The sequence below is a fragment of the Populus trichocarpa genome, chromosome 19 (assembly GCF_000002775.5).
Source record: "Populus trichocarpa isolate Nisqually-1 chromosome 19, P.trichocarpa_v4.1, whole genome shotgun sequence".
Lineage (NCBI taxonomy): Eukaryota > Viridiplantae > Streptophyta > Magnoliopsida > Malpighiales > Salicaceae > Populus > Populus trichocarpa.
This window is the reverse complement of record NC_037303.2, coordinates 3538118-3565838: the sequence shown is the minus strand read 5'-3', so window position 1 is coordinate 3565838 and position 27721 is coordinate 3538118. Positions and strand designations below refer to the sequence as shown.

General features: G+C 35.7%; 1 protein-coding gene across 15 annotated transcripts; it reads left to right on the top strand.

Annotated features, from left to right (window-relative positions):
• Positions 1 to 1265: 1265 nt before the first annotated feature.
• On the top strand, positions 1266 to 26039 carry LOC7453552 (protein ILITYHIA). 15 transcript variants are annotated; one of them, XM_024591590.2, is made up of 59 exons: positions 1273 to 1837; positions 1941 to 2072; positions 2172 to 2553; positions 2673 to 2819; positions 3040 to 3224; positions 3307 to 3433; positions 3681 to 3754; positions 3848 to 3924; positions 4002 to 4038; positions 4116 to 4282; positions 4600 to 4783; positions 5489 to 5566; positions 7588 to 7707; positions 7824 to 7883; positions 8671 to 8796; positions 8892 to 8991; positions 9091 to 9260; positions 9945 to 10247; positions 10328 to 10444; positions 10557 to 10658; positions 10746 to 10895; positions 12688 to 12852; positions 12923 to 13099; positions 13574 to 13696; positions 13850 to 13930; positions 14019 to 14135; positions 14339 to 14511; positions 14851 to 14928; positions 15023 to 15170; positions 15823 to 15945; positions 16034 to 16090; positions 16190 to 16300; positions 16388 to 16579; positions 16662 to 16835; positions 17120 to 17230; positions 17367 to 17436; positions 17593 to 17671; positions 18003 to 18105; positions 18192 to 18362; positions 18466 to 18588; positions 18689 to 18802; positions 19217 to 19323; positions 19403 to 19454; positions 19541 to 19647; positions 19746 to 19805; positions 19904 to 20018; positions 20180 to 20290; positions 20409 to 20546; positions 20617 to 20739; positions 20885 to 20956; positions 21600 to 21712; positions 22497 to 22655; positions 22847 to 22943; positions 23025 to 23207; positions 23866 to 24060; positions 24137 to 24316; positions 24400 to 24532; positions 24734 to 24812; positions 25574 to 26039. In XM_024591590.2, the coding sequence occupies exons 1-59, from the start codon at positions 1355 to 1357 to the stop codon at positions 25614 to 25616; spliced, it is 7878 nt and encodes a 2625-aa protein (XP_024447358.1). In that variant the 5' UTR covers positions 1273 to 1354; the 3' UTR covers positions 25617 to 26039. The 15 variants fall into 15 exon arrangements, 8 of the variants coding, with proteins under 8 accessions (XP_024447364.1, XP_024447360.1, XP_024447361.1 ...); XM_052449725.1 differs by having other exon boundaries at positions 9091 to 9266; positions 9951 to 10247; XR_008058243.1 differs by lacking the exon at positions 25574 to 26039 and having other exon boundaries at positions 1271 to 1837; positions 24137 to 24287; positions 24372 to 24532.
• The last annotated feature ends 1682 nt before the right edge of the window (positions 26040 to 27721 follow it).

Genomic DNA, 27721 nt, shown 5'->3' with positions numbered 1-27721 from the left:
AGTAAAAAAATAAAAAAAATTTAAATTTTTTCAAGAATACTTTTAAAACACAAAAACAAACAAGTCAAATCCATAGGGTTCGAGGCATAGTCAAGTCCATGTTGCCTTTAGGTTATGGGTGTGTTTAGGCACCGCATTCCTTCAAATTTTGAACTTTTTTGTGCTTAAAATAAAATTTTTTTATGTTTTCAAAATGTTTTGATGTGCTGATTTCAAAAATAATTTTTTTAAAAAAATCATTTTGATGTATTTTTAAGCGAAAAACACTTTGAACCGCGTTTCGACTTTCTTTGTTAGCTACAGTTGAGAGAGTGGACGGAGGATGGTGGTGATATTAATCGAAGATGGCAGCCGAAGTTGTTATTGTGATCAAGAGATGGTCGCCTTCTTAGAGTGAAGTGACAGACGATTAGATTAGAGAATTCTTGGATGTATAAGAGACTATAGGTTCAGTTTTTTGTATGCTCTTTTCTCTGTATCCGTTTTTCAAGGAGATATTTGTTTTATATAAAGATGTTCTTATTTATATTTTTTTCATGTATTTATTTTTAGTACAATATTTTAGAGAAAAACTATTAATATAAGATGTTTTATTATCAATTTATAAACTTAATTTATTTATTAAAAAAATATTTACAACTCATGAAATTCTATAAAATATTTTATGAATAATAATTCAATTATTATATCATCCAACAACTTTAAACATCGTTGCCACACCATTACCAATTCAACCCCAATGATATCAGTGATGATCTTCGCCACCACATTCATCATCACCGATACCATTATTGTCACCACCCCATCACCACACCATGTCCACCATTGTTTGATTGTTTGAGAGTATGGTTGTTGTGGTTTCTTTTCAAAGTGCTTTTCACTCGGAAATACATCACAATAATATTTTTTTATTTTTTAAAAATTATTTTTAATATCAATGTATCAAAATGATATAAAAATATCAAAAAAATATTGAAGTAAAAATTAATAATTTTTTTTTAAATTTATTTTAAAATATAAAAATAAACAAGATCTTGAAGAGAGATTTGTGCACTCGAGCCGCATCTTGCAACGAAACCACCATCTTATTCTTATTGATGCATGTACAAAAGATTTGATTATCGTCGATAAAAGGCATGCACACATTATATAATTATTACAATACTTAAACATGGATTATCATTATCATTAAAGTTAATTCAACAAGCCATGGGCCTCAACCAAATTCCCTCTAAGAGCCCAACAACCGCCATTTGCAGAAAAAAGACGCCACTCTCTTTCTAAAACCCTACACTCTAAATACTACAATCATTCCCTGGACCTTCAAAATCCCTAATCCGGATCTCCTCCAACAATGGCGGACTCCCTCACTTCCCTCTCTACCTCTGTCTCCACCTCCTCCACCAAACTCCGCATCCGGATCTTCCGTCACGATGTCGTCTCCCTTCTCGCCAACGCAGAGATGACAGTCGAACTAGCATCGATGTTAGTGGACACCATTTTCCGGACTCTATTCATATACGATGATCGCCGATCGAGAAAAGCAGTCGATGATGTGATTATCAAGTCATTAAATGAGGTTATCTTCATGAAAAGTTTCGCCGGCGCGGTTGTTCAGGCAATGGAGAAGCAATTGAAAGTTCAATCACATGTTGGATGTTATAGGCTACTTAACTGGTCCGTTTTGTTGTTAACTAAAAGTCAATTCAGTTCAGTTTCTAAAAATGCAGTTTCTAGAGTAGCTTCTGCGCAGGCTGGATTGGTTAATCTTGTGATGCAACGATCATTTCGGGAGCGAAGAGCCTGCAAAAGGATATTCTTTCACTTGTTTTCACAGGTTTAGTGAAGATGATTGTTAATTGGTTCTTGTTTGATTTTCCATTTTTTTTTAAAATTCGATTTTATTGATGTTAAAGTTGAATTTTGATTGTTTGTGATAGTCGCTCGATATTTATAAGATATACATCGAGGAATTAAAGAACGGGCGGGTTGCATATAAAGAAAGTCCGGAGTTAATTCGGTTACTACTTGAGTTTTCGAGTGCATCAAGCTCTCGTTTTGAGCAATGCAAGGTTAGAGATTGTTTGATTTTGGGTTATTGTGGTGTTATAGGATGTTAGTTGTTGTTTGTGGTGTTAGTTTTTGATGTTGTTGTTATTTCATTTGTGCAGTCTATATTTATGGATATATACTTGAAAGCGGTTTTGAATGCTAGAGAAAAGCCAGTAAAAGAGCTTAGTGAGTGTTTTTATCCGCTGTTTAGACATTTGTCACATGAGGATTTTCAGAACGTAGTGTTACCGTCATCGGTGAAAATGTTGAAGCGGAACCCTGAGATTGTGTTGGAAGCGGTTGGGGTTCTTTTGGATTCGGTCAGTCTTGATTTGAGCAAGTATGGGATCGAACTTCTTTCAGTAGTATTATCACAGGTTCGGCATGCTGATGAAGGTAGAAGGGTTGGTGCATTGGCTATAGTACGGTGTTTGAGCCAGAAGTCGAGTAATCCTGATGCTTTAGAAGCCATGTTCAATGCTGTTAAAGCCATAATTGGAGGTTTGGAGTTGAAAATTGTTTCTTGCAGTGGTCTAAAACTTGATTTATTATGGTTCAGATGATAAAGTAGTGAACCTATTAGAAAATTGGCTGAGATTATGTTCATTAAATGTGATCAGGGTCGGAAGGAAGACTGCAATTTCCATATCAACGAACTGGCATGTTCAATGCTGTGCAAGAATTATCACATGCTCCTGATGGAAAATTTTTAAACAGTCTCGTGCTTACAATATGCAGTTTCCTTCTATCTTGCTACAAGGAGGAGGGTAATGTGTTACTGGATGAACTCCTTGACTGTTATTGTCTATTATATTTAATTGTTACTACTGTTAATTAGTGAATATCGAAATCTCTTTTTTATAATTTTTATGTATGATTGTCTGTATATTACTTCCCACTCTTTTTTTTATAAGTTCTTCGCTGTTTATTTTATTTTTCCTTCTAATCATGTAGGGTGCTCATTCATCTCTAATGGTTGATTTTCAGGAAACGAAGAGGTAAAGCTTGCAATTTTGTCAGCCGTTGCTTCTTGGGCAGCACGCTCCGCCGATTCTGTCCAACTGGATTTAGTTTCTTTTATTGCTGCTGGCCTTAAAGAGAAGGAAGTTTTGAGAAGAGGGCATCTTCGATGTCTTCAGGTCATATGTAAAAATGCTGATGCTGTTTTACAGGTAACTTTGGTCAATTATTGTCATCCCTCTCCAAGATGATGTTTCCATCACGTAAATGAAACTTATTGATGCTGCATTTCAGATATCATCTTTGTTTGGACCACTTGTTCAACTTGTAAAAACTGGTTTCACCAAAGCAGTGCAGCGATTGGATGGGGTATATGCTTTGCTTGTTGTTGGGAAGATAGCTTCTACAGATATCAAAACAGGTTTTCATAATTACTGCTAGTACTCATACAATTATTCTATTCATTTCTCTTGTTTTCATTGATAAGAGACAGCTTTACGTGGTCCTTATCTCCATTCATGTTGTATTACTTGTACAGTTGTTTTATTCTTTTATCTTGTTGTCATTGATAAGAAATAAAGTATTTCTTTCTGCATTCATGTTACTTTGGCTTCTGATTTTATTATCTTTTAGTTGATTTTCCCTTTCTTTCCTTCATTGTTTCTCAGAGGAGACTCTAGCAAAGGAAAAGATATGGTCTTTCATATCTCAAAATGAACCTTCCCTTGTTCCAATTTCTTTGGTAACTTTTCACTGACTCTGTTTTTTATCCTCCTTTTTCCTTAATGTTTCATGTTGTTTTTTTTTTTTTAATTTCACATATGGTGGCCCGCAGGCCTCAAAATTGTCGAATGAGGATTGCATGGCATGTGTTGATCTTCTTGAGGTGCTGCTAGTGGAACATTCACGCAGGTTCATCTTCATTTGCACTCCACATTCTCTATCATAGCTTGTATTTTTTTTTAAATGACCCTTTTATTTTCTTGCAGGGTGTTGGAAGCTTTTTCAGTGAAATTACTGTTCCAGGTACTGCTTTGTAGTGCTGCACAAAATTCCTTCAGCTGATTAGAGTACGTGACTAACTGCTTATTGATTGGGTGCAGTTGATGGTCTTCTTACTATGCCATCCAAGTTGGGATGTTAGAAAGATGTCATATGTTGCTACCAGAAAGATAATTACTGCTATCCCGTTGTTATCTGAACTTCTTTTACTGGAGTTCACAAATTTTCTTTCAGTAGTTGGAGAGAGACTCTCTCTTTTGGGGACAAGGTAACTCTTAAGCTGAACAACCTTCTTAACCCTTTTGGTTTCTGGTGGCCAAAGTGAGAGTGATAACTGTGATGTGTGGTGAACCCTTTATGATTATTCTATTTAAATGCTGATTGTCACAAATGTTGCTCAACTTACTTTTGGTAACACATACTAAATGAAAACATGCACTTTGAATGTCAATCAATTGACTTGATATCTTTTCACTACAATTATAGGTGATTCAAATTCAGATGCATTTTTCTTGTTCTAGTTTTCTTACATTAATGTTCCCCCATCCTACCATGCATATGGAATCTTATTACATGTGTCTGTAGTGATTCAGATAATTCATTGGACGCCCAAGTTGCATTTCTTCCATCTGTTGAGGTATTAGTGAAGGCTTTAGCAGTAATATCATGTGCAACTCTGGCTGCTTCTCCAAGTGTATCTACACAAGTCATATTCTGTTCGCATCACCCATGTATGGTTGGCACTGCAAAAAGAGATGTGGTTTGGAAGGTAGCTCTCTCTCCCTCTCTATAAATCATCCTTTTTTCTAAATTTGAAGTTAATTGCAATGGTTTTCCTGGAAACTTCTTATCGAGGGCATTGATATCTATGATTATGGTTTATCATAAAGCTAAATGTAATTCAAGATGTAAATTCCCTATGCTGAGATAATATTCAAGCTGTTCAGGCATAATAAATTTTTGAAGTTGTTTTGTATCCTTGGAAATATGCATTGGAGGAAAAGTGGCATACTGAATCATTTATTGATCTGAACACTTCCTCTGTATTGATTTGTATGATTGATGGGGAATAAGATTCAATTGTCAAGGCTGAGGGAAAGGGTTCCTCCTTACAAAGCCCAGTTTACTCAATTTTGTCTTATTATTTCATGGGTGATCAAAATCAATTAGATGGTAAAATCGAAGAAAAGATAAAGCATGTGTTAGTTTAGTTCTAAGCCATTCAGAATTGTGTTTTGCTGAGATAACATGAACTAATTAAGTAACAATAAGATGGCTTAAGGCATGCCATATCTTAAGTGGAAAATGCTCTGGATAAGCATGAGAGGTTAATGATTTTTCTAACAAGGATATAAGTTATTAGACCAATGGATGACAGCCAACGTGGCCATATCTTATTTCAGGCTTTGGACCTAAATGCTAACTATCTTTATGATAATTTCATTTCTCCCCTTGTCCTCTTATCCATTTGCAGAGGCTCCGTAAGTGTTTGCGAAGACTTGGGATCGATGTTATTGGCATTGTTTCTGCTGATGTTGAGAATTTGTGCAAGGTAAAATTCAGCTTCTTATTTCTCCTTGTTTTATGGAAACATTAACCAATGACAATTTTGAGTAGAGTTTACATTTTCACTAGCTTCTTTTAGTGTTTCTAGTGCCTGAACAACAAAACTTGACTGCATATATATAATGGATTAGTCTCCATTACTTTCATGGTGAATTTATCAGGGTATTAAAACTGAGCTTGATTTTTTTATGAAACTTATTTGATTTGCTAGTAAAATATATGTAAACAGTGTGCCCTTCCAATTGCAGACATTACATGGGTTAGTTTCATAAAGTGACACTTACATTATTAGAACACCAATTCTACACTTTTTCTACATTGAGTACATGGCCTTTAGTTTTTTTTTTTCCGAAGAAGTACACCAACTTTTTTAAAACTTCCAATCATGTACTCCCATCTAACTCTGTTAATTGCTATGTTTTCTGCTTATGTGTCCTTTGACTGTTAGTAAAGGAAAATTGCAATGTTGGTCCACCAACTTGCAATTTTTTCAATCAAGTACATGAACTATATTATATTAGGTTTCATTTTGGTATACTGACCTTTTCGATTGTTCCAATTGGGTACTTTTACAATAATCCATTGTTTTATCCTATTTATTTTTCAATCATATGATTTTCCATTTCTCTTATTAAAATAATAAATATTTGAATTGTACTAATAATTTTTTTATTAGTTTTGATTAATCATAAAATACCTTTTAACCTCAGTGTAGAAGTTAGATAGCTTATCGTTAATTAAAAGGATTTATTTAATTTAAAACATTTTTTGTCATTAAATACAATATCAGCATGGAGGGTACTTGTACTAAAAAAAACCACATTAGAAAATGAAAAATTGGCAAAAGTAATTAATTGTCATTATAAAAAAAGTTGGTGTATCAAAATAAGAAAGATTAAAGTCTATATACTCAATTGAGACAAAGTGAAAGTTTGTGTACCAACAACAGTTCAAGGCCACAGGACCTATCATCAAATAACTAAGCAGTTGACAGAAAGTAGATGGAGGTACTTGATTGGAGGTTCTGAAAAGATTGGTGTACTCAAATGAAAAAAAAATAAAAGTCCATGGACTTGATTGAGAAAGTTGTAAATTAGGTTTATTAACAGAGCAAGTATCCTGTTTCATAATTGCAGAAGATAGGAAATATTAGTAGTATATTTTGTTAGCACCATCTTATTCTTATGCTACGTCTGCCTTGTTTACCTCTCCTGCCTGCCCTCCTCCTAAATTTGCAGAAAGGATGTTGTAAAACTTTGAGTTATGGATGTTGCTGTGTAGTTGCCTTTACTATTACTTATTGCCTCTTTGGTAGATCTGCTTATGTAATCAAAATATTAATGATCTCTATATTTGAATATCTTTCTGTTGAGGTTCTTTTCCATCATATAATCTTCAAATTGTTTTTTGAAATTGAGAAGAAAATGTTAAGTAGGTAGTTTACATCTTTTATGCACTTTCCAGAATGAATATATGTTGAGTTATTTCCGTGGCTCTCAATCTCAGGCCTTTAGTCAGAAGTTTGAGATTTTATCGATAACTTTGGATGGAGTCAATTTGAAATGCCAATGGTTTATACATTTGACTTGTGCTATTGTCAGTATATATAGTCAGTATCCGTAGTCAAGAGTATCAACTGTAAATTGAAAAATTAAATTTCAATCTTTATAATTTGCTAACTGTATTCATCATTGAAATTCTTTAATTTTCTATTTGGTGTGTCGATGGTGGTTCCAAATCAGCAACCAAAGGGTTTTTTTATTGGGGGGAGGGGGGATTTAATGTATTATCATGAGCATGGTTACAACTGGGATTGGTTTTGCAGTATGGATTGATCTTGTTGTGTGAATTAATTGCTGATTTATAGCATTCTCTTCTCTAGATTTAGGTTTTATTCCAATCAATTGCAGTTTTAGCATTTTTGTTGTTTGCAAGCTGCAATGTTGCCAAGAGTACATGTTCATACATTGTTTCAGTCACTAACCTGTTGTAGTTTGTTTTTGTCAGGGTCTACTAGGACCAATGGGATTGGCAAGTTTGAATCCGCTAGAACAGGAAGCAGCAATATATTCTCTATCAACTTTGATGTCCATAACACCAAGAGATATGTATTTGGCATTTGAAAAGGTTGTTACTTGTATATCCAGTGTGCTGTTTTAAATGAAATCTTGATGAATTATGGCCATTTGGCCATATTTGTTACTGCCGACTGCTGACCATAATTTTTTTTTTCTCCTTGCCAGCAATTGAAAAATCATCCAGACCGTTATGCACATGATATGCTTTCAGAGAGTGATATTCGGGTACTGTTCCTAAACACACTTAATTGCTCAATACTGGATTTGCCAAATATAGTACCAGTCACTTTCTTATAGCAATGTTATTCTCAAGTTTGTTGCTTGTAGACTATACATGTTTGAAATGAGAGATAAACTTTTCAATCTTGGAAGGGATATGTTGTCATTTTGTCTTTTCCAGAGTCAGGTTCAGCTTTCCAATCTTGGGAGGGATATGTTGTCATAGTGGCTCTTTCTGTATGGTTGTTAGATCTGTTTGACGTTGTGCACTAGGATAACATTTTAGCTTACTGCTGGGTGTGCATTGGCCGGGACCAGAGCATGTCTTAGGCCTTTTCCATTTCTTGTTTCTGGACCAGCACAGGATTGTAGACACAAATGACAGGTGTGGCGACCATGTGTCATTTGGTTGATTGAGCTTCTTGGGCTTTGACCTTTGTTAATGTGAAAATATATATTATTAAGCTGATATTTTCTTGCAGACACTACTGAATCTGTGTATTCAGAAATTCCAGTGATTATTTGTTTAGATGAGAAGATGTCATTTGAGGACTTTTGGCAATGAAAATATGGCCCTAGCCTAGGTGGCAGGAGCATATTAATTCCATTTTTGTACTATCAATTCTTTTTCCCATATATTTTCCCTCTGGTTCATTGTATTTATGCAAGGATAAATGTTTCTTGTTGCTACGATGGCCTTCTATAATCTGCTAGCCTTGGTCACAGAATTTCTTTTGTTTTCTGTGTTTTCGACCTAGTGTTTTGTATTACTTATTTGTAAATTTTTTCTCAGATTTTTCATACCCCTGAAGGAATGCTTTCTAGTGAGCAAGGCGTTTATGTTGCAGAATCTGTTGCTTCTAAGAACACAAGACAGGCGAAGGGCCGTTTTCGGATGTACGAGGACCACAATGACATGGTAGTTATTATTCCTTTTCATTTATTCCTCTTACTTTTTTTGCTCCTACTGCCACCTGATGTTATTTTCATTTGCAACTGTGTCTCTCTTCCCAGGATGATGTCAATTCTAATCAGTTTGTGAAGAGAGAACCAACTGGTAGAGAAGCTGCTGGTATGGGTAAAAAGGATATTGGGAAGTCGACGAAGAAAGCTGGCATGTTATTTTGCACTTGGTAAATTAATTGATACTGGTATTGATTAAAATTATTTCCTGCTTAACATGCTTTTGTTTCATTGTCTCTGGTTTTTGTAGATAAAGGAAAGACAGCAAAAGAAGAGGCTCGTGAATTATTGCTGAAGGAGGAGGCAGCTGTACGAGATAAGGTTAGAGGTATACAGGACAACCTTTCATTGATGCTGAGAGCTCTTGGGGAAATGGCCATCTCTAACCCTGTATTTGCACACAGTCAACTACCTTCCCTGGTTCGTGTCATGCAACCTGCTTTTCTTTGCGTGTTACTTTTGTTGATGTATAGACAAACAGGTGATATCTCACAAGCATTATGTCAGAATGTGACTGTTCTTCTACTTCTTACTCTGTTTTATGCGAAGATCAAAATGTTTGATGCGAAGCTGCAGCATATGTTGTTATTAGTCTACAGTTCTCTTAAATGGTCACTGTGAAACTAAATTTCAACTGCCTTTCCTTTTGTCTACAATTCTCTTAAATGGTCACAGTGAAAGTGAACTTCAACTGCCTTTCCTTTTGTCTACAGTTCTCTTAAATGGTCACTGTGAAACTAAACTTCAACTGCCTTTCCTTTTCTGATCCCCAATTCCTCAGCAATTAGCTTTGATCACTTTATTATATGAACATCTGCATGCTAGGAGATGGGAAAGAACGATATGTCAATGCTTGCTATTGTTCATTTTAAGAGCCCATTAGCTATTTTAATTTTATGATGGTTGTTCGGAAACAATATTTTTCATGTTAGAGAATTTCTTCCATTGTGGTCCTAATCTATTTCTCATATGAGTTCTGATTCTCTCTCATAGCTGGTGATTTAAAGTATGTTTCAGTGCTTGTATCGTTAAGGGTTTTTATTCTTCTTATACTTTAAGCTCCTCTATGTGGTCCTAATCCTCTTCTTTTGTGCATGTTATCAGATTAAGTTTGTTGACCCTTTGCTACATTCACCTATAGTGAGTGACGTGGCCTATGAGACCTTGGTGAAGCTATCCAGATGTACAGCCACACCTCTTTGTCATTGGGCTCTTGACATTGCTACTGCTCTACGCCTTATTGTGACCAAGGATGTCAGTGTTTTCTTGGATCTTATTCCAATAGCTGGTGACGGGGAAGCCAATGAGAGTCCTTCTTTGGGTCTTTTTGAGAGAATAATTAATGGCTTATCTGTGTCTTGTAAACCTGGACCTCTTCCTGTAGATTCTTTTACTTTTGTATTTCCTGTAAGTTTTCCTCCCTTTTCATGTATGACTAAATTCATTGCAACTTCTTGTTAATCTATATGTGATGTCATTGTTGTCAGATAATGGAGCACATTCTATTATCACCCAAGAAGACTGGACTTCATGATGATGTGCTTCGTATTCTCTATTTGCACATGGATCCACTGTTACCCCTTCCTAGACTTCGAATGCTATCAGTTAGATATCTAAACTTTTGTTTTTGATGAACCAATGTGATATATATGATTTTTCAGATTTCTCTGTCTGTTTTCTTTTTGCATGCAATATAATTCACTCTTTGTGTTGCAGGCTCTTTATCATGTTCTAGGTGTTGTTCCTGCCTATCAGGGCTCCATTGGACCAGCATTAAATGAATTGTGCCTCGGTTTACAACCAGAGGAAGTTGCACCTGTATGATACATTTTAACTTTGGTTTCATCGTTCATGTAACTCTGTTTAACCTTCCATGATTTTATTTTCAAATATTTATGGTTACAGGCACTGTATGGAGTGTATGCAAAAGATGTTCATGTAAGAATGGCCTGCTTAAATGCCATAAAATGTATTCCAGCAGTTGCCAGCCGATCTGTCCCCGAGAATGTTGAGGTTGCAACTAGTCTTTGGATTGCTCTACATGATCCAGAAAAGGTTTGGTTTGGCAGTTGTTGTTTTCTTTGATGTAATTGAATTTGGTAACAAACTTTTCATTGTTTAACAGGAAATAGTCCAGTGGATAGTTTCTTCAGCTTATTTCTATCACCTGTTCTATTGATTGTTCACCTATATTTTCTTCCCCTTGATGTGTAATTATAAATGACAACCTTGCATTTTTTTTTCGTTGTTTTTGTAAGTGCATCAAACTTGTTCCTCCACTTCGAAGATTCTCGTGGCTTGATATTTTATTGCTTAAAATGTACTGCGTGCTGTGAGGCATCCACTACTAAATTCCTGTTTCACTCTTTTTGTGCTTTCCGAATTCATATTTTCTGCCATCATCATCAATTTATAATTCTGTCTATTTAAGAGCTTTGGGTGTTTCTAAGTTTTTTATTCAACATGTATTATTCTTAGTTAGGATTCTATTTCCTATTTAGATATGGTCGTTTTGCCCCTATATAAAGCATCATACTTTTATATTGGATAATTGTTTATCGAAGGAGAACTATCATTGAGAATGTTGCAATTTAGTATTGCCTAGTCAACTTTAGATATCTCAACTCTCCTTCTGGATTCAAGGATCTCCTGTAGATTTTTAGGTTACTTCTATCCTTACCCTTAATTTGCCTATCATGTTCAATGCCAGTCATACTTTATATTTCCTGTTTAATTTACCAGAGGCTAAATGCATTTTTATGTGTCCATGGTCCTTTCCCAGTTTTGTTAGTTTGATCTGTGTCTGTTATTCGCTGCTTCTCGAGTAACTTAAATGCTGTAACCTTCATGGAGGCTTAGCTAAATTTCATATGCATATGGTAAAGTTTATCATACAAGGGAATGTGTAACAGCCATCAAAACATCTATTTAAGACCTTGAATGATTGAGCAGCTTAATGTTGTGACTTCAGTTGTGACTCTGCATTTGAATATACTAGAAAGATCTTCACTTGTCATATAATGATTGCTCATTTTAGAAGTATTCTGAGACATTTGAATTAAGTTATTGTCATCAATGATTTGTTTGATTGCTTGAACATCACCTGGAAGTTCTGTGAACTGGGCTATTAACCATTTATGGTCCAGTCAAATAGTGGATCTGGAAACGCACAATAAATACAAACAGCGAACTTGCATGCTCTAGTTGGTGAAGTAACAAGTAGTTCTTTGGTCATCTGGTGATTTTCTTTTAACTGCCATCATATAAATGGTGGATTTGATCCTAGCAGGTTTGATTAAGTTTATACGGAATCAGGGCAGGTTCAACCACTTTTGTTACGTCTCTGATTTGTATGGTTGCGAGCAGTTAATACTTTCTGTTGGTTTCAAACTTTCTATTGCTATTGGTTTCCTTTTTATTTTTTATATTTTCATGCATGGGGTATCTCTTGGTCCCTTTGGGCCTAAGAAATAGTTGTCCATGGCACGGGACTTGTTGTGCCAGTCATGACAGCCCCTTGTGTTGATGAGTGCCCACCTTGTTATGGCAATATGTTCTCATACTAATTTGTGTTCGCAATGTATCCTCCAAAAGATACTGTTCTTCATGTTTACAATTATATAGATTACACGGTTCTGAACTTGATCTTGTAACATTCTTCCATCTTAAATTTCACTTATTTTACCTTGTTTTTAAGTCATTGGTTAGTTGTTCAAATTTCACTTATTTCACTTATACTGTTGTTTTTAAATTTCACTGGTTTTCATTGGTTAATTATTTCATTTAGTCGCTTGTTTTTGTTATTAATTTGAACTCACTCACTTTGTATTTTACTCCATGTTTACAGTTAGTTGCTGAAGCTGCAGAGGATATTTGGGATCGCTATGGACATGACTTTGGGACCAATTATTCTGGACTTTTCAAAGCACTTTCTCATATTGATTACAATGTGCGGTTGGCTGCTGCAGAGGCATTAGCTGCTGCTTTGGATGAAAATCCAGATACTATACAGGTTAGTGTGACAAAATTATGATTCTTCTTCTGTGTGCTGTTTTCTAATTTTTTTTTATTGATCTCCTCAGGAATCTCTTTCTACTTTATTTTCTTTATATATCCGGGATGCTGGTTTTGGTGAGGATACTGTTGATGCTGGTTGGCTGGGCAGACAAGGAATAGCACTGGCTTTACATTCTGCTGCTGATGTTCTAAGAACAAAAGACCTCCCTGTTGTTATGACATTCCTCATATCACGAGCATTGGTAAGATTTGCCTTTCCATTTTGATTGAATTAAGTTGGCTCATTGTTAAGAAATAATTACGTCCCCAAATTATCACATCCATTTTTGGAGACTAGGTAGCTACAGTCATTTAATCAAAGTACTACTTAATATTACACTACTGATGCTTAAAGAGCTTTTCTTTGCAGTTATTGTCTAACCCAGAAAACACTGCTGTTACCAATGGAGTACTGATCTGCTATGTTTCTTAGTAGATTAAGATTTCCATTATCTTTCTATTCATTAATTAGAAGAAAGCTATATTATTTTTTCTTAAAGCGTATTTTTGGACTCTTCTATTGCATTTTTACCTCATATCAAGGAGAATCATCATTTTCATTTCATCATTTTGTTTGGTATGGATGGTCTTGTATGCCTTGAAGTGTATGTCATCTTAGCTATAAATTGGTCTGAATAAATCAGTGTCTCTGTTTTTTTAACCCTTTTATGTTGTAGGGTGACCTTAATGCAGATGTTCGAGGAAGAATGATCAATGCTGGCATCATAATTATTGATAAGCATGGAAGAGACAATGTTTCCTTGTTGTTTCCAATCTTTGAGAACTACCTGAACAAGAAGGTCAGTCTTCATTTAAATCATAACATGTTTGACCTTTTTTATTATGTTTCCATACTTCATGAATTCTATAGATGGATAGACTCTGATGTAATGATTAAAGATTATTTAACCTTTTTTTATATTTGTCCCTCTCATATAATTTCTTGTGCTTAGGCATCAGATGAGGAAAAATATGATTTGGTTCGTGAGGGTGTTGTTATTTTTACTGGAGCCTTGGCAAAACACTTGGCTAAGGTCTGATTTTATGTGCCAGTGTTCCTTTCATAGCAAATTCATCAAGCTTTTTTTCTTGTTTCGTTTTAACATCTGTATTTTCTTGCAGGATGATCCCAAAGTCCATGCAGTGGTGGAGAAGTTGTTGGATGTTTTGAATACTCCATCAGAGGCTGTTCAGCGGGCAGTTTCGTTTTGCTTATCTCCACTAATGCAGTCAAAGAAAGTATGAAGCAATTTTTGCCTAAAATTAAAATCTAATTCTCATAATGATGCATTTAGTTATTGTAATATATTGATGCTCGTGTCCTTTTCTAATTCTTCCATCTCCAAATCGAAAAAATGAACTAGAGGCAGTATATTTCTGAAGTTTCATGTTGTTATGTCTGGGTTTACAAGCTGTCCTAACATCTCCTTTTCTTGCATCAGGATGATGCACCTGCTCTTGTTTCTAGGTTATTGGATCAACTTATGAATAGTGACAAATATGGGGAACGCCGAGGAGCAGCTTTTGGACTTGCTGGAGTGGTCAAGGGATATGGAATATCTTGCTTGAAGAAGTATGGAATTACTGCTGCAATAAGGGAAAGTCTTGCAGATAGGTATATTCACACTCTGGTTGGTTTTAGTTTTATTAAAATGGTATATTCCTCTGATTCTGGTCATTTTCTTTAATCATATTTGGCAATATTAGTAGTAGTTCCTCTCAAGTTAAAAATTTTCTTATCCTCCTTTTATTGTTTGTGGACATGAACAGTGATTGGTTGTCAAGAATAAAATTGTTTTCCAATAGGGTTCTTGTTCATTTAGTTGTCATAGTGTGGGTGGAGGGGATCCCTGTCTGCCAAGCCAAAGCCAAATAGCGCTTCTTACTGTAGTTATTCACCTTTGTATTTTTTAATTTTGGACTTTGACGAGCTTGTGTTTCTTTCAAACTACAGGAGTTCAGCAAAACATCGTGAAGGAGCTCAACTGGCTTTTGAGTGCTTTTGTGAAACACTTGGAAAACTGTTTGAACCGTATGTATAAATAATTGTAGCCTAAAGACTGCAATGTTGTCTGTGCAGATTTCTTTGTATGATTAATGCATCTATTTTTCCTGTTTATATCCAGGTATGTGATTCAAATGTTGCCGTTACTTTTGGTTTCTTTCTCTGACCAAGTTGTAGCAGTTCGTGAAGCTGCTGAATGTGCTGCTCGTTCAATGATGTCTCAACTTAGTGCACAGGGGGTGAAGCTTGTGCTTCCATCGATTCTAAAGGTGCCTTTTGTGGATTTAATTGTTACATATTCAGCACATTTGTTTGATAAGATATAATAATTGAACTGGTCATATAGTTCTTCTAAATCTTGAGGGACCATACTATGGATGGAGACTCGGTTTTTATTCTGTCATAGGGATAAATTTTCTGTATTAAAAGTTGATAATTTAACTCTAGTAATCATGTAATGATTTTAGTTAGGTCTCATTATACTGCACCCTTATGCTTGATCAGTACGGATACTTCAGTTGGATAATAAAATTCTTTTATTTCCCTGGATGGTGGACATTTATGATCTGTTAGCTGTGTTCTGAATTGAATCAAATAGCTTTTTATACTAGCTAGTTGACTAAGATAAATACAGCAGATATTGACAAGCAGAGGTGAAAGTGAACTATGTTGCTTGCCATTATTGTGCTTGTGCCTTGTTTTACTGTCTTTGATTATTTTCTGAAGATAGCAATGAATGTCACAGTGAGGATGATTCTTTATTACTATTGTTATTTGTGTTGTTGACATAGTGTTTTGTACTATTATTATTTTTTCCCCTTTTGTTTATTTGTCCTGCTGTGTCTTACTATTTGGATTATGTTGCACTGCTTTCAGAGTGCTTAACTGATCAAATTGTTACCTGTAAATTTTTAAACTCAGGGTCTTGAGGATAAAGCCTGGCGGACAAAGCAAAGCAGTGTACAACTACTTGGTGCTATGGCATACTGTGCTCCTCAACAATTGTCTCAATGCCTTCCTACTATCGTGCCCAAACTGACGGAGGTTTATAATTGCATACACAAGCCTTGTTGATTAGCCTTCTTTAAATAAACAAAAATTCTTGACCTTGGAATTTTGTTTCCAAATTTAGGTTTTAACTGATACGCATCCCAAAGTCCAGTCAGCAGGACAAATGGCACTCCAGCAGGTTATATATATATATATATATATATTTTGTGATTTATTGTTCACAATGTGCTCTTCATGCGTAGTGGTTCCTGACTAACTGTCCATAATGTCATCCCAGGTCGGGAGTGTGATAAAGAATCCAGAAATATCTTCTCTTGTCCCTACGCTTCTCATGGGCCTAACAGACCCCAATGAGTATACAAAATATTCTCTTGATATTCTCCTCCAGGTAAGGTTTATGGATGAACATTTGTTTAGTTTATCAGTTTTATTTTAATCTGTTTCATGTCACTAAATGCCTTTTGGTTTCTTGCAGACAACTTTCATTAATTCAATTGATGCCCCATCACTTGCACTATTGGTACCTATAGTTCATAGGGGTCTTAGGGAGAGGAGTGCTGAAACTAAAAAGAAAGCTGCACAAATAGTTGGAAACATGTGTTCGTTGGTTACAGAACCGAAGGATATGATTCCTTACATAGGGTTGCTTCTTCCTGAAGTTAAAAAGGTACTGTTATCACTGGAGTTACGTACATATTTTGTATACTGTTTGTCCTCTATGATTAAGTTTTGATTTTGAATAAGAACAGGTTCTTGTGGATCCAATTCCAGAAGTTCGGTCTGTGGCAGCAAGGGCCATTGGATCTCTTATAAGAGGAATGGGCGAGGAAAACTTCCCTGATCTTGTTCCTTGGCTGTTTGACTCTCTTAAAACTGATAATAGTAATGTTGAGCGTTCTGGAGCTGCTCAAGGCTTGAGTGAGGTATTATTGGTTACTCTAACTTTCTAGTTGACTACTGAGCCACTTTTTCACTTAATTAAGCAGCTCATTATATGCATAAGGTTTCTTCATGTCTTCTGCAATTAATATGACAATAGCACAGCTATTAAGTCTATTGTGTTTAGACGAAGGCAATTAATCTGAAAATGAATACTTGTTATGATTATGAAGTGATACTTCCTGAAGAAAACGCTAGTTTTGGGAATTTGCAGACTTCTTTTAATCAGGTATACTTAAGTTAGGGGCTTTTGTTTATCTATCTCCAGGTTCTATCTGCACTTGGCACAGGATACTTTGAACATGTGCTGCCTGATATTATCCGAAACTGTTCTCATCAAAAGGCATCTGTGCGTGATGGATATTTAACACTTTTCAAGGTGAACTAATTAGCGTCAGCTAATATTCTCATAAAAAAATGTGTCCAATAAAGTTTTTTTTTTTTCCCAAACCACTTTGGATTTTGCTTATGACCCTTCTCTGATTATGTTCTTTTTTATGCTAATTTATTTGCAGTATCTGCCAAGATCTTTAGGTGTTCAATTCCAGAATTATTTGCAGCAGGTGTTGCCTGCAATTTTAGATGGTAGGTTCGGTAATTTTGAAGGATATTTGTAGTTTTGGTCGCTTAGATTGTTCAATTCCTTTTTTAAATATAAATGTTCTTTGTGGATTTTTTTTCCATTACTGGTAGTAGTAGAACAACCCAGCTTATAATAAAGTGGCTGGTTTACTCGTACAGGTCTTGCGGATGAGAATGAATCTGTTCGTGATGCAGCATTAGGTGCTGGCCATGTCCTGGTGGAGCACTATGCAACAACGTATGCATTCATAGTCTTGCCATGTTTCTTTGTATTTTCTTGGCGCTGGATTGAAATTTACTTTTGTTCCTACATGTTCGGAACTGAAATTTCTTGAAGTTCCTGCCATAAAATCACTTTAGAATTTCTGACTGGGGCCAAAACATGTTGCCATTTCTTGGGCATTTTAAATTTTATTTCCAATAAACTTGAAATTATTCTGATTTCATGAAAGTTACACGCAGTCTGTGATAGCTGTCTATGTCTTAAGAATATTTTGCATATTCGTGTGATCTGTAATCTTTGTTGGATGTGTGCTATTTTATTTTATTATGTTCCTTTTCATCCTTAGGTCCTTGCCTCTTCTCCTTCCTGCTGTTGAAGATGGTATTTTCAATGATAATTGGCGCATCCGGCAAAGCTCAGTGGAATTGTTAGGAGATCTCTTGTTTAAGGTTCATACTACTTCACCTCTTTCCAGTTCTCCATTTCGCAAGTTCCTTTTGTTAGCCTTCTGAGATTGCCTTTTTTCCATGTCCAGGTAGCTGGGACTTCTGGAAAAGCTTTACTTGAGGGGGGTAGTGATGATGAAGGTTCTAGTACTGAAGCACATGGACGTGCTATTATTGAGGTTTTAGGAAGAGATAAGCGTAATGAAATTCTTGCTGCATTATACATGGTCCGGACTGATGTCAGTTTATCTGTGCGTCAGGTAGTGGCACATTTTCATCTCTCTTTCTCTCTTGCATGTCATTTGCTTTTTATATGTGTTTTATGCATATATGTAAACTGAATGTTCCTGTCCCTGTGTTCAGGCTGCCTTACATGTATGGAAAACAATAGTGGCCAATACTCCTAAGACTCTTAAGGAAATAATGCCAGTTTTAATGAGTACTTTAATATCTTCTCTGGCATCGTCATCTTCTGAAAGGCGGCAGGTCTGTGCTTCTTTTATTTTCAGATTGTAGTTTCCTGATTCCTTTTTTTTCCAGTATTTATTTGGTAAAACAATCGTTTTTATTTTTATTTTTAATGTAGGTTGCTGCACGAGCATTGGGTGAACTTGTTCGAAAGCTCGGTGAAAGAGTGCTTCCTTTGATCATCCCAATCCTATCCCAGGGGCTAAAGGATCCTAATCCTAGCAGAAGACAAGTAAAATTTCTATCTGTAGCTGCAGTAGTTTGTCCACTTTTTCTCTTGAAACTCCCCTCCCCATCAATACTTTATAATAAACTAAACCCAACAGGCAGATACAAGGCTTCTTGTGCTTCTAACTTGCAGAGGGATCTTGATCATCAAGTTTCAATCCATTAACCATATGCATGTAAACCATGCATGAACTGAAATCACCATTTGGTCTACCCCGTCTCCTCATCTCTCAATATGATATGCAGACATTAATCAAGGAATTTTTTCTTTTTTTTTTCTTTTGTCAAAGTTGATAGAAAACATTATTCAAGGATTTTGGTCACAAGAAAAATAGAAGAATTGATCAATCATAAGGAAATTACAAAGGTTACTTTTTGGTTATTTGTCATGTAATTCTCATATGGCTTGGAATTACAGGGTGTATGCATTGGTCTGAGTGAAGTGATGGCAAGTGCTGTGAAGAGTCAATTATTGAGTTTTATGGATGAACTCATCCCTACAATCCGGACTGCCCTTTGTGATAGGTTAGTTCAGTATTTCTTCTAGTAATTTTCTAAATCTCTTGAATGTATGATAAATTTTGATGTTAACATATGTTAACAGCATGCCTGAGGTGCGTGAGTCTGCAGGCTTAGCATTCAGCACTCTGTACAAGGTACATCATTTCTATCTTCTGGGTTTTGTTTCAAGTTCTTGTTTAGATATTAATTTATGAGGCTCTTAAATTGTCTCTTTATTCAGAGTGCTGGAATGCAAGCAATTGATGAAATTGTTCCAACACTGCTGCATGCTCTGGAGGATGATGAGACCTCTGATACGGCGCTTGATGGTCTCAAACAAATCTTAAGGTAAACGCCTTGTGCAGCTTGTGTATTGAGAGTCAAGTCTTTTTGTGTATATTTTTCTACTGTAAAATGTGGTTAATTTCTGTTGTTGTGAATTTCAGTGTCAGGACTACAGCTGTACTGCCTCATATTTTGCCCAAGCTGGTCCATCTTCCCCTTTCGTATGTGTAGCTTCCTTGAGTTGCTATAATTTTTGAAAACATGCACACAAACACACATTATGATTGCTCTTTTTCTAAGACTTTGAATATGTATCCAGTGCCTTCAATGCACATGCACTGGGAGCCTTAGCTGAGGTTGCAGGACCTGGTCTTAACTTTCACCTTGGTACTATTCTTCCTGCTTTACTTTCTGCAATGGGTGCTGAGGACAAGGTATGCAACTAGTTTGAAGAAGCGATATTAAATTTCAACTCTTGTTTGCCTAACTCTAAATATCAATCTTCTTTTGACATTAGTGTATATCACCTTCATTTAAAATACATCTTCAAAATGCTGTTTATTCTACTAGATTATCTAATGACTGGAGTTTGTAGGATGTTCAAACTTTGGCTAAGAAGGCTGCAGAAACAGTGGCCTTGGTCATAGATGAGGAAGGCGTTGAGTATCTGATAGCAGAACTTCTAAAAGGTGTTGGGGATACTCTGGTATGTAGCCCAGTTATCCTTGCCCTTCCATGCTCTCTCTCTCTCTCTCTCTACACCCACACACACAAACATGTATGTATTTATCACTAATTTTGGTTCTGTATATTTATGGTGTCAGGCTTCGATCAGAAGAAGTTCATCATACCTGATAGGATTTTTCTTCAAATACAGCAAGTTATATTTGGTAGATGAAGCACCAAATATGATATCTACTCTGATCATTTTGCTGAGTGATTCAGATTCATCAACTGTTGAGGTATCTATCAAATGCATAATTCAGTCTTCTTTACTCTTCCATAAATTGTATCTAATGTTCTTTTCAATAGGTTGCTTGGGAAGCTTTATCAAGGGTTATTGGTTCTGTTCCTAAGGAGGTGCTTCCTTCATATATAAAATTAGTACGTGATGCTGTGTCCACGTCCAGAGATAAAGAGCGAAGGAAAAAGAAGGTTAGTGATCACTATTCTGCAGTGTAGACAATTGGGTATGCATTATGATACTGTTAACAGAATGCACAGAAACTTTGACTTTTTTGTCTGATTTGTGGAAGGATGACTCATCTGGGTATTTATGTCCATTTCAATATTTTTGCAGGGAGGACCAGTTGTCATTCCAGGTTTCTGTCTCCCAAAAGCTCTTCAGCCATTGCTTCCGATATTTCTTCAAGTAAGGATGCATATATTCTTACTGTCATAACGTTGTCCTTCTCATGCTTTTCTTTTGTTATTCTTAGTTGTCAGAATATTGTTATTTTCCTTCTTTTTTTTCCTTTTTCTTTTTGTTTGACATCATCCTTGTATGCAGCATGTATTTTAGTTTTGGTTTGTTAAATTCTACAATTCACTATTATTTTTGAGAAATCTTCAAGAAAGATTAGAAAACATGATTTGAGATTCCCACTTTTCTTTTTTCCCATGCACTCTGTTTATCTGTAGTTAAATTGGTCATGGTAAAAATTTCTTGTTCTGAGCTTGGGAAGGCCTTTTATTTCCTCAACCAGCCAAGTAGATGCTATGTGTCTGCAATGCTTGCTGATTTACTAGCAATTAATGATATGGTTTCGGAAGTGTATTTTTACTGCCTCAATTCTTCCATTGGGTGCTTTATTACTAGTGTCAGTTTTCCTGCTTTCATGAAGTTGTTTTTATCCTGTTATATATATACATGTGTGTGTGTGTGTCTTGTGATCCTGTCAGTTATATACATTTGGTTGTCTAGTTGACTACTGGGTTAGAAAAAGTATTGATCATAGTTATTTGTGCCTCTTGTCTCATTTCTGGTGATTCTCTGATATCTTATGACATTTTAGGGTCTAACAAGTGGCTCTGCTGAATTAAGAGAGCAGGCAGCACTGGGTCTTGGGGAGCTCATTGAGGTGACTAGTGAAAAAGCATTGAAGGATTTTGTCATTCCAATCACTGGGTATGGACCATATACATTTTACGAAATCCAGTTTATACTAAATGTTAATATATCTGAAAAATGTTAGTATAAGTTTTGACTTCTAGAATTAATGTACCATAAAGTACTGTGGTGGTTAACAATGTGTCATCCGTCTTTGGGAAATCTTGCTTTTGTGAATTATACTTTTGTGGCTTCTATAAATCGACTGATTATGTGTGTAGTTAGGGTTGAGTGATATGTAACATCAACACATCTTGTCATTGGATTGCTGCTCCTAACGTTTTTTAACAACTCCGGATTTGGATCATTTTTTTATTTCTTTTTCATGAATGGGAAATTCCTGATTTTTTTCTCAGCAAGGATAATTTAACTGTAAAATCACATTTTTGCTAGTTTCACGCAATCAATTTATTCTTTTAGAAACACAAGAATGTGCCCCTAAAATAATGGTCTGTACAAAGAAATGGGTATTGAATATATGGCATGTCCTCAATCTTTTTGAGCTCACCTTGTAAATATTTCAGATTATGTGTATCATTTATCTGTAGGTGCTGTTAGTTTAATGGTCTTCATTAAACTGTATGCTTGTGGTAAGAGCTCATAATGACCACATAAATTTTGAATTTCCTTTTTGCTCCCTTTTTTAACGTTCCTAAGTGCTTGGGGGTGCTTATTGCTTTTTGATGCCTTGATTTTAATAGTTTTTAATAGTTCTCTTGTTAATAAAAAGATTATTTTCCCATTAGCTGAAGTTTCCTAGGTGTGTACCTACTATAATGATGTATTTGTTTTATAATTACAGGCCTCTTATCCGGATCATAGGCGACCGGTTTCCTTGGCAGGTGAAGAGTGCCATCTTGTCTACATTGAGCATCTTAATACGGAAGGGTGGGATGTCCCTGAGGCCTTTTCTTCCTCAGCTTCAAACAACATTTATCAAGTGCTTACAAGATAGTACAAGGTTTGTTTGTACATTGAAAGCTCATTTGTCAAACTATTGTTGAATTGTTTCATAAATTATTTGTGGGTCTATTGGAAATTTTTTTCCTTTCATATATATATATGTATCCTTTACGCATGTCTTCTTACTTTGGCTTATTTATGGTTTGTGAGTTCCTATTTCCTGCTCATGAGATCTTGAGTGAAATGCAGGACTGTTCGTACAAGTGCTGCTTTTGCTCTTGGAAAGCTTAGTGCACTCAGTACAAGAGTTGATCCTCTAGTCAGTGACCTCCTGTCCAGCTTGCAGGTTTGGTAGTCATTATGTAATTTTTTTTCCCTTCACTGATCTTTGTTATGATCATGACATCACTTTTATTTTGTTGCTCAGGCATCAGATGCTGGTGTTCGGGAGGCAATTCTCACAGCTTTAAAAGGTGTCCTTAAGCATGCTGGGAAAAGTGTGAGCGATCCTGTCAGAGTTCGTGTTTTCAGTCAACTCAAGGATTTAATTCATCATGATGATGACCAAGTCCGAATATCTGCTGCCAGCATATTGGGTATCACTTCACAGGTGGGTTTAGGTATTCTGAGTATCTTGGTTTTGCAAATATATGTTTTCATTTTAACTGATAGAAGTGTTGAATCTCTTGACATATTTGAAACTCTGGCTTAGACCTGATGTTTGTTTTATTTGAATAGTGAATTACCATTAACACCACCCAAGCCTGACACTACTAGGCTTGCTGTCAGGGACAGTGCCTAGGGCTCTGAAAATAAGCCACAGCAGTCTAGTGTTGTAGCTGTTCAGTTTTGGGCCTGTCAGTGTGCTGCAGTCAAGGAGTAGAAAAGATGGAAAACAGAATACTCAAAAGGCAGTTGGTTTTCAATTACAAAATGCTGTAAAATTGCATGATAAATATGATAGAGGGTATTTTAAAGTTGTTAGCTCTAAAGTGACCATATCACTACTGCCATAGTTTTCATATCAACAAGGAGGTACTAGAATTAGGATATAGTAGCGGTGCTACATGCTGGCTGAGCTCTGGACTCAAGATAGTTTTTCTAAATAAACCTGTGGTAAGAAGCTGAAGTTGTATCTGGGCAGAACACCATGTTGTTTGCACCTTTCATTGCTCTTGATGGACCTTCCTTGTTTATTGCTACCGACCTCTTCCATTAAAATGTGCAATTTCTTCTACGTTTTCTCATAGTTTCAAATGACATTGCAGTACATGGAAGAGCCTCAGCTTGATGATCTGCTTGAACTACTCTCAAATTTGGCATCTTCTCCTAGCTGGGTGTCCAGGCACGGCTCAGTACTCACCATCTCATCCTTGCTTAGGCACAATCCTTCCTCTGTTGTTACATCCCAAATGTTTCCATCTATCATGCGCTGCCTTAAAGATGCCCTGAAAGATGAGAAGGTATTGCAGTTCCAACAGTTGTAATTTTATGCGTTTGTATTGTACCAGTTACTGAATATGCTCTTCTGCAAATTAGTTTCCTCTTCGTGAAACTTCAACAAAGGCATTAGGAAGGCTTATACTTCATCAGATTCAGAGTGATCCATCTGAAGCCACTGCATATGTTGATATCATTTCGACAATAGTGTCTGCTTTGCACGATGACTCCAGTGAAGTCAGAAGGAGAGGTTTATCTGCTTTAAAAGCTGTTGCAAAAGTATGCCCTCATGTGTTTCTACTCTAATAAGGAATTCATGAACATTTAATTTCAGGAACTTTAATGAGGCGTTTATTTTTCAGGCAAGTCCTCCATCAATTACGGTCCATGTTTCCATTATTGGTCCTGCACTTGCTGAATGTTTGAAGGACAGTAGTACTCCGGTGAGGCTAGCCGCGGAAAGATGTGCTGTGCATGCCTTCCAGATGACAAAAGGTATTTCCTTCATATATTGATTCAATATCAGTTCTCTGTTGATTATGTGTCTTTTAATTGGCAAGTGAGATTAAAATCGATCCTTCTTTCTTTCATCTTTCAATGACTGGTTTTTGGTCTTCTAATTCTTTTGCATTGTTTAATGTGAATCGGGAAAACTAAGAGGTTTCCTTACTTGATGCTTTGGATTTATTTATTCAGGTACAGACAATGTTCAAGCGGCTCAAAAATTTATTACAGGCTTGGATGCTAGGCGACTTTCAAAGTTCCCTGAATATAGGTAATCTGGTTGAACATTTAGTTTTGTTCTGGGATTTAGCTCCTTTTGAACTTCATATTTGTGCTGGCTATAATTTAGAAGGATAAAAAAAAACTTCAATTTCTTCTGCTTTGTCATACCTTGCTATAAACCATCACATTCTGTCCACTGGTATATTTATGAATACCTTCCGCTCTTTACTTGTAAATATTGCTTGCATGTATGTATGACACAGAATTATGCTTTTCATGTTTGTATCCATGAAATGACATTCTTATATGATGTATCTGATTGAATATAGCTCTATAAGGAAACAAAAACAGATTTTGTTCTGAAGCACATAAAGAGAATGAATACTGATGAAGAAATTATAATGACACAAACTATGGGACCTGGAATAAAATGATCGGTTAGCAGCCAAACCCAAATGCTCAATGGGGAGTATCTGCCATTGGACTTCGATGGACATTATCCTTTAAATCTCAACTTTGCAAATAATACCAGCATACATGTTTAAAAATTATGGATACAAAGTCAATTGGGAAGGACTTGGTGATGTTTATAATTCACAGTTCACATTCTATGTGAACCATGCTATGATACATGTTCTCGGAACTTTTTTTTGTTTCTGTTGCAGGGATGCAGTAATACCTAGGATGGCTTATACTTGCTTATAAATGCATGCATTTGATGATTTATATATCCAGTGTATTGTGTATGTTGGTTATTTATACATCTAGTTATTTTCTGAATGTATATTTCTGGTGGTTGTGGAGTTGCAGCGATGAGAGCGAAGACAGTGAAGAAGAATCAACAAGTGGCTAATAGCTGATTGCATGTCCCTATTATTTGTGTGTTCTTCAAGAGAGGTACGCAAAAACCTTCAGGAAGTTTGGTCAAATGCTATGTGTGGCGACTCTTGTTCATAGGAGTACATAGTCATATTTAATCATAGGAAGATGATAAAAGGCTTAACACCTTCAGTTTTGGACGTGGATTATATGTAGATATAGCGGTGGATTTTAGCTCTTGTTTTTGTAAAACCCTTGCAATTGCTGAGGAATAGGAAAAGCCGCTCGACACAATCCCCTTTTTTGTTGTAATTTATGTCAGCACTACTTTTAGTCATCTGTATGAACAATTTTGCTCCTTGCCTGCCCAGATTGCCAAACGGATAAAAGGCTTCTCTTTCCAAAGGCCAGTGCTTGATGTTTCCTAAATTAAAATAAGCAGCATTCCTATCACAAAGCATCATGTTCTATGTTTTTTGAAAGTTTTTTTTTTTTTTTTTTTTGTGATTTGTTTTGTTTTATGGTGAAGTCAAGTAAAAATACTCCTTGTGAGATAATATCGAATGTTTTCGACAGTTACAAAAAGCTAAAAGGAGGTCAAACACCAAGGTTCCTTGTTCTATCTCCATGAGGTCAATCTGCTCTAGTTCCATCCAACTTTGTCTGTTAATTTCTAAAATACCTGGAAGTGTGTCTCAACCTTGTATTAAACCTTTAGAGTGAGATTAGAAGGGTTATGATTTTGAGCTCGAGAAAAAGATGATGATTACAAGGTTTAGGTTTGTGATCTTAGGCCCTGGGCCTGTGAAAAGATTACTATTGTAAAAAACATATGGTCTCAAACTTGAAGAATATGAAGAAAGCCTAAATAAAAATACCAAGCCAAAATGAAAATGCAGGCTTTCAATCTCTTATTGTCACTGTCTTTAATCTACATAGGAACCAAATTTCTTGTTTGTGTTTGTGATTTCGCTTGAAAAATTTGAAGGCCACAGGGTTGAATTAAAAGAAAGGGTTTTTTAGTTCACCTAAATCACCCCCTTAGGTTCTAGGGCTTTCCAAAAGGTGGGTCTAGGGGGATAGCTGTTTGGTTGAGTAGTTTTCAGGGGTTGTGATTCTGCTTGAAGAGACATCTATAGATTTAAACTGAGGTATCTTACAACAACATTGTGTCTCGAGCTGGAGGATTACATGGTCGTTAATTTCAAGACTTGTGGAATTAGCAGAGGTACACGTAAGCTGATTCATGTTAATAAAAATAAGAGATGCTTTCATACAACAAGCAACAGAACTCGAGCAAGGCTTGAGACTTAGTCCGGAAGGATTGATCTGTGTTAATCTAAATTTATTAGGTAAAGGTAAACACGTTGTCCTTTTTATTTTTTAATTTTTTTTTATCTCATTTATGAAGTAATTTTTCTTTGTTGGTCTGGTAAAAGAGAATAGGCTTGTATAAGCTATTTCTAAGAGTGGACAACCCTTATGCATCTCTCTCTAGTTTATTTGTTCTATTTTATTATCTTTCATCAAGTTAACAACAAAAATGATGTATGCGAGAAACCTATATCTAGTTATTAATTTTGTTTCTAGTTGATTTAAAAAACTTAATTTAAGTTAGGTTCTAAATTAAATTAAAAAAATATATAATTCAGTCAACTCCTTTGATTGATCATATAAAATCAGATTCAAACGTAAACGAGTCATTATCAATAATATTTTTAGTGAAAAAAAAACAAAACAATCTAGATTTTGTTTTTTAAAATCGGGTATAACAAAGATGACCACCTAGCTATGACTATAACTCTATAAGACGCTTTAATTAGCCATTAATTCGCTTTAATTAGAACTAGAAAATACCTAGGACGAGATTATAAGAGTCTATTCAAGTAATTCTTAAATTTTGTCTGGTCCGAAATGCTAGCTATATAGGAATCACAACATGTACCTTAATTCGTTGAATTCAAGCAGTTCATCTCTATGAACTAATTAACTTATAGCCAGAAATAAATCTTCCTGCCAATTGTATATAGTTGAGCACTAATCAAGCTAGTTTCTAGTTTTTTCTTACATCATGGGTGACTGTTGATGAGTATATATCATCTCAACTTGGGGATGTTTACACCTCAAAATGGCCTTTGC

Coding starts and splice junctions, on each gene's coding strand:
- LOC7453552 (XM_024591590.2), top strand. CDS start 1,355: ATGGCGGACTCCCTCACTTCCCTCTCTACCTCTGTCTCCACCTCCTCC. Junction 2,554..2,672: donor TGTTAAAGCCATAATTGGAG/GTTTGGAGTTGA, acceptor AAATGTGATCAG/GGTCGGAAGGAAGACTGCAA. Junction 19,324..19,402: donor CGGACTGCCCTTTGTGATAG/GTTAGTTCAGTA, acceptor ATATGTTAACAG/CATGCCTGAGGTGCGTGAGT.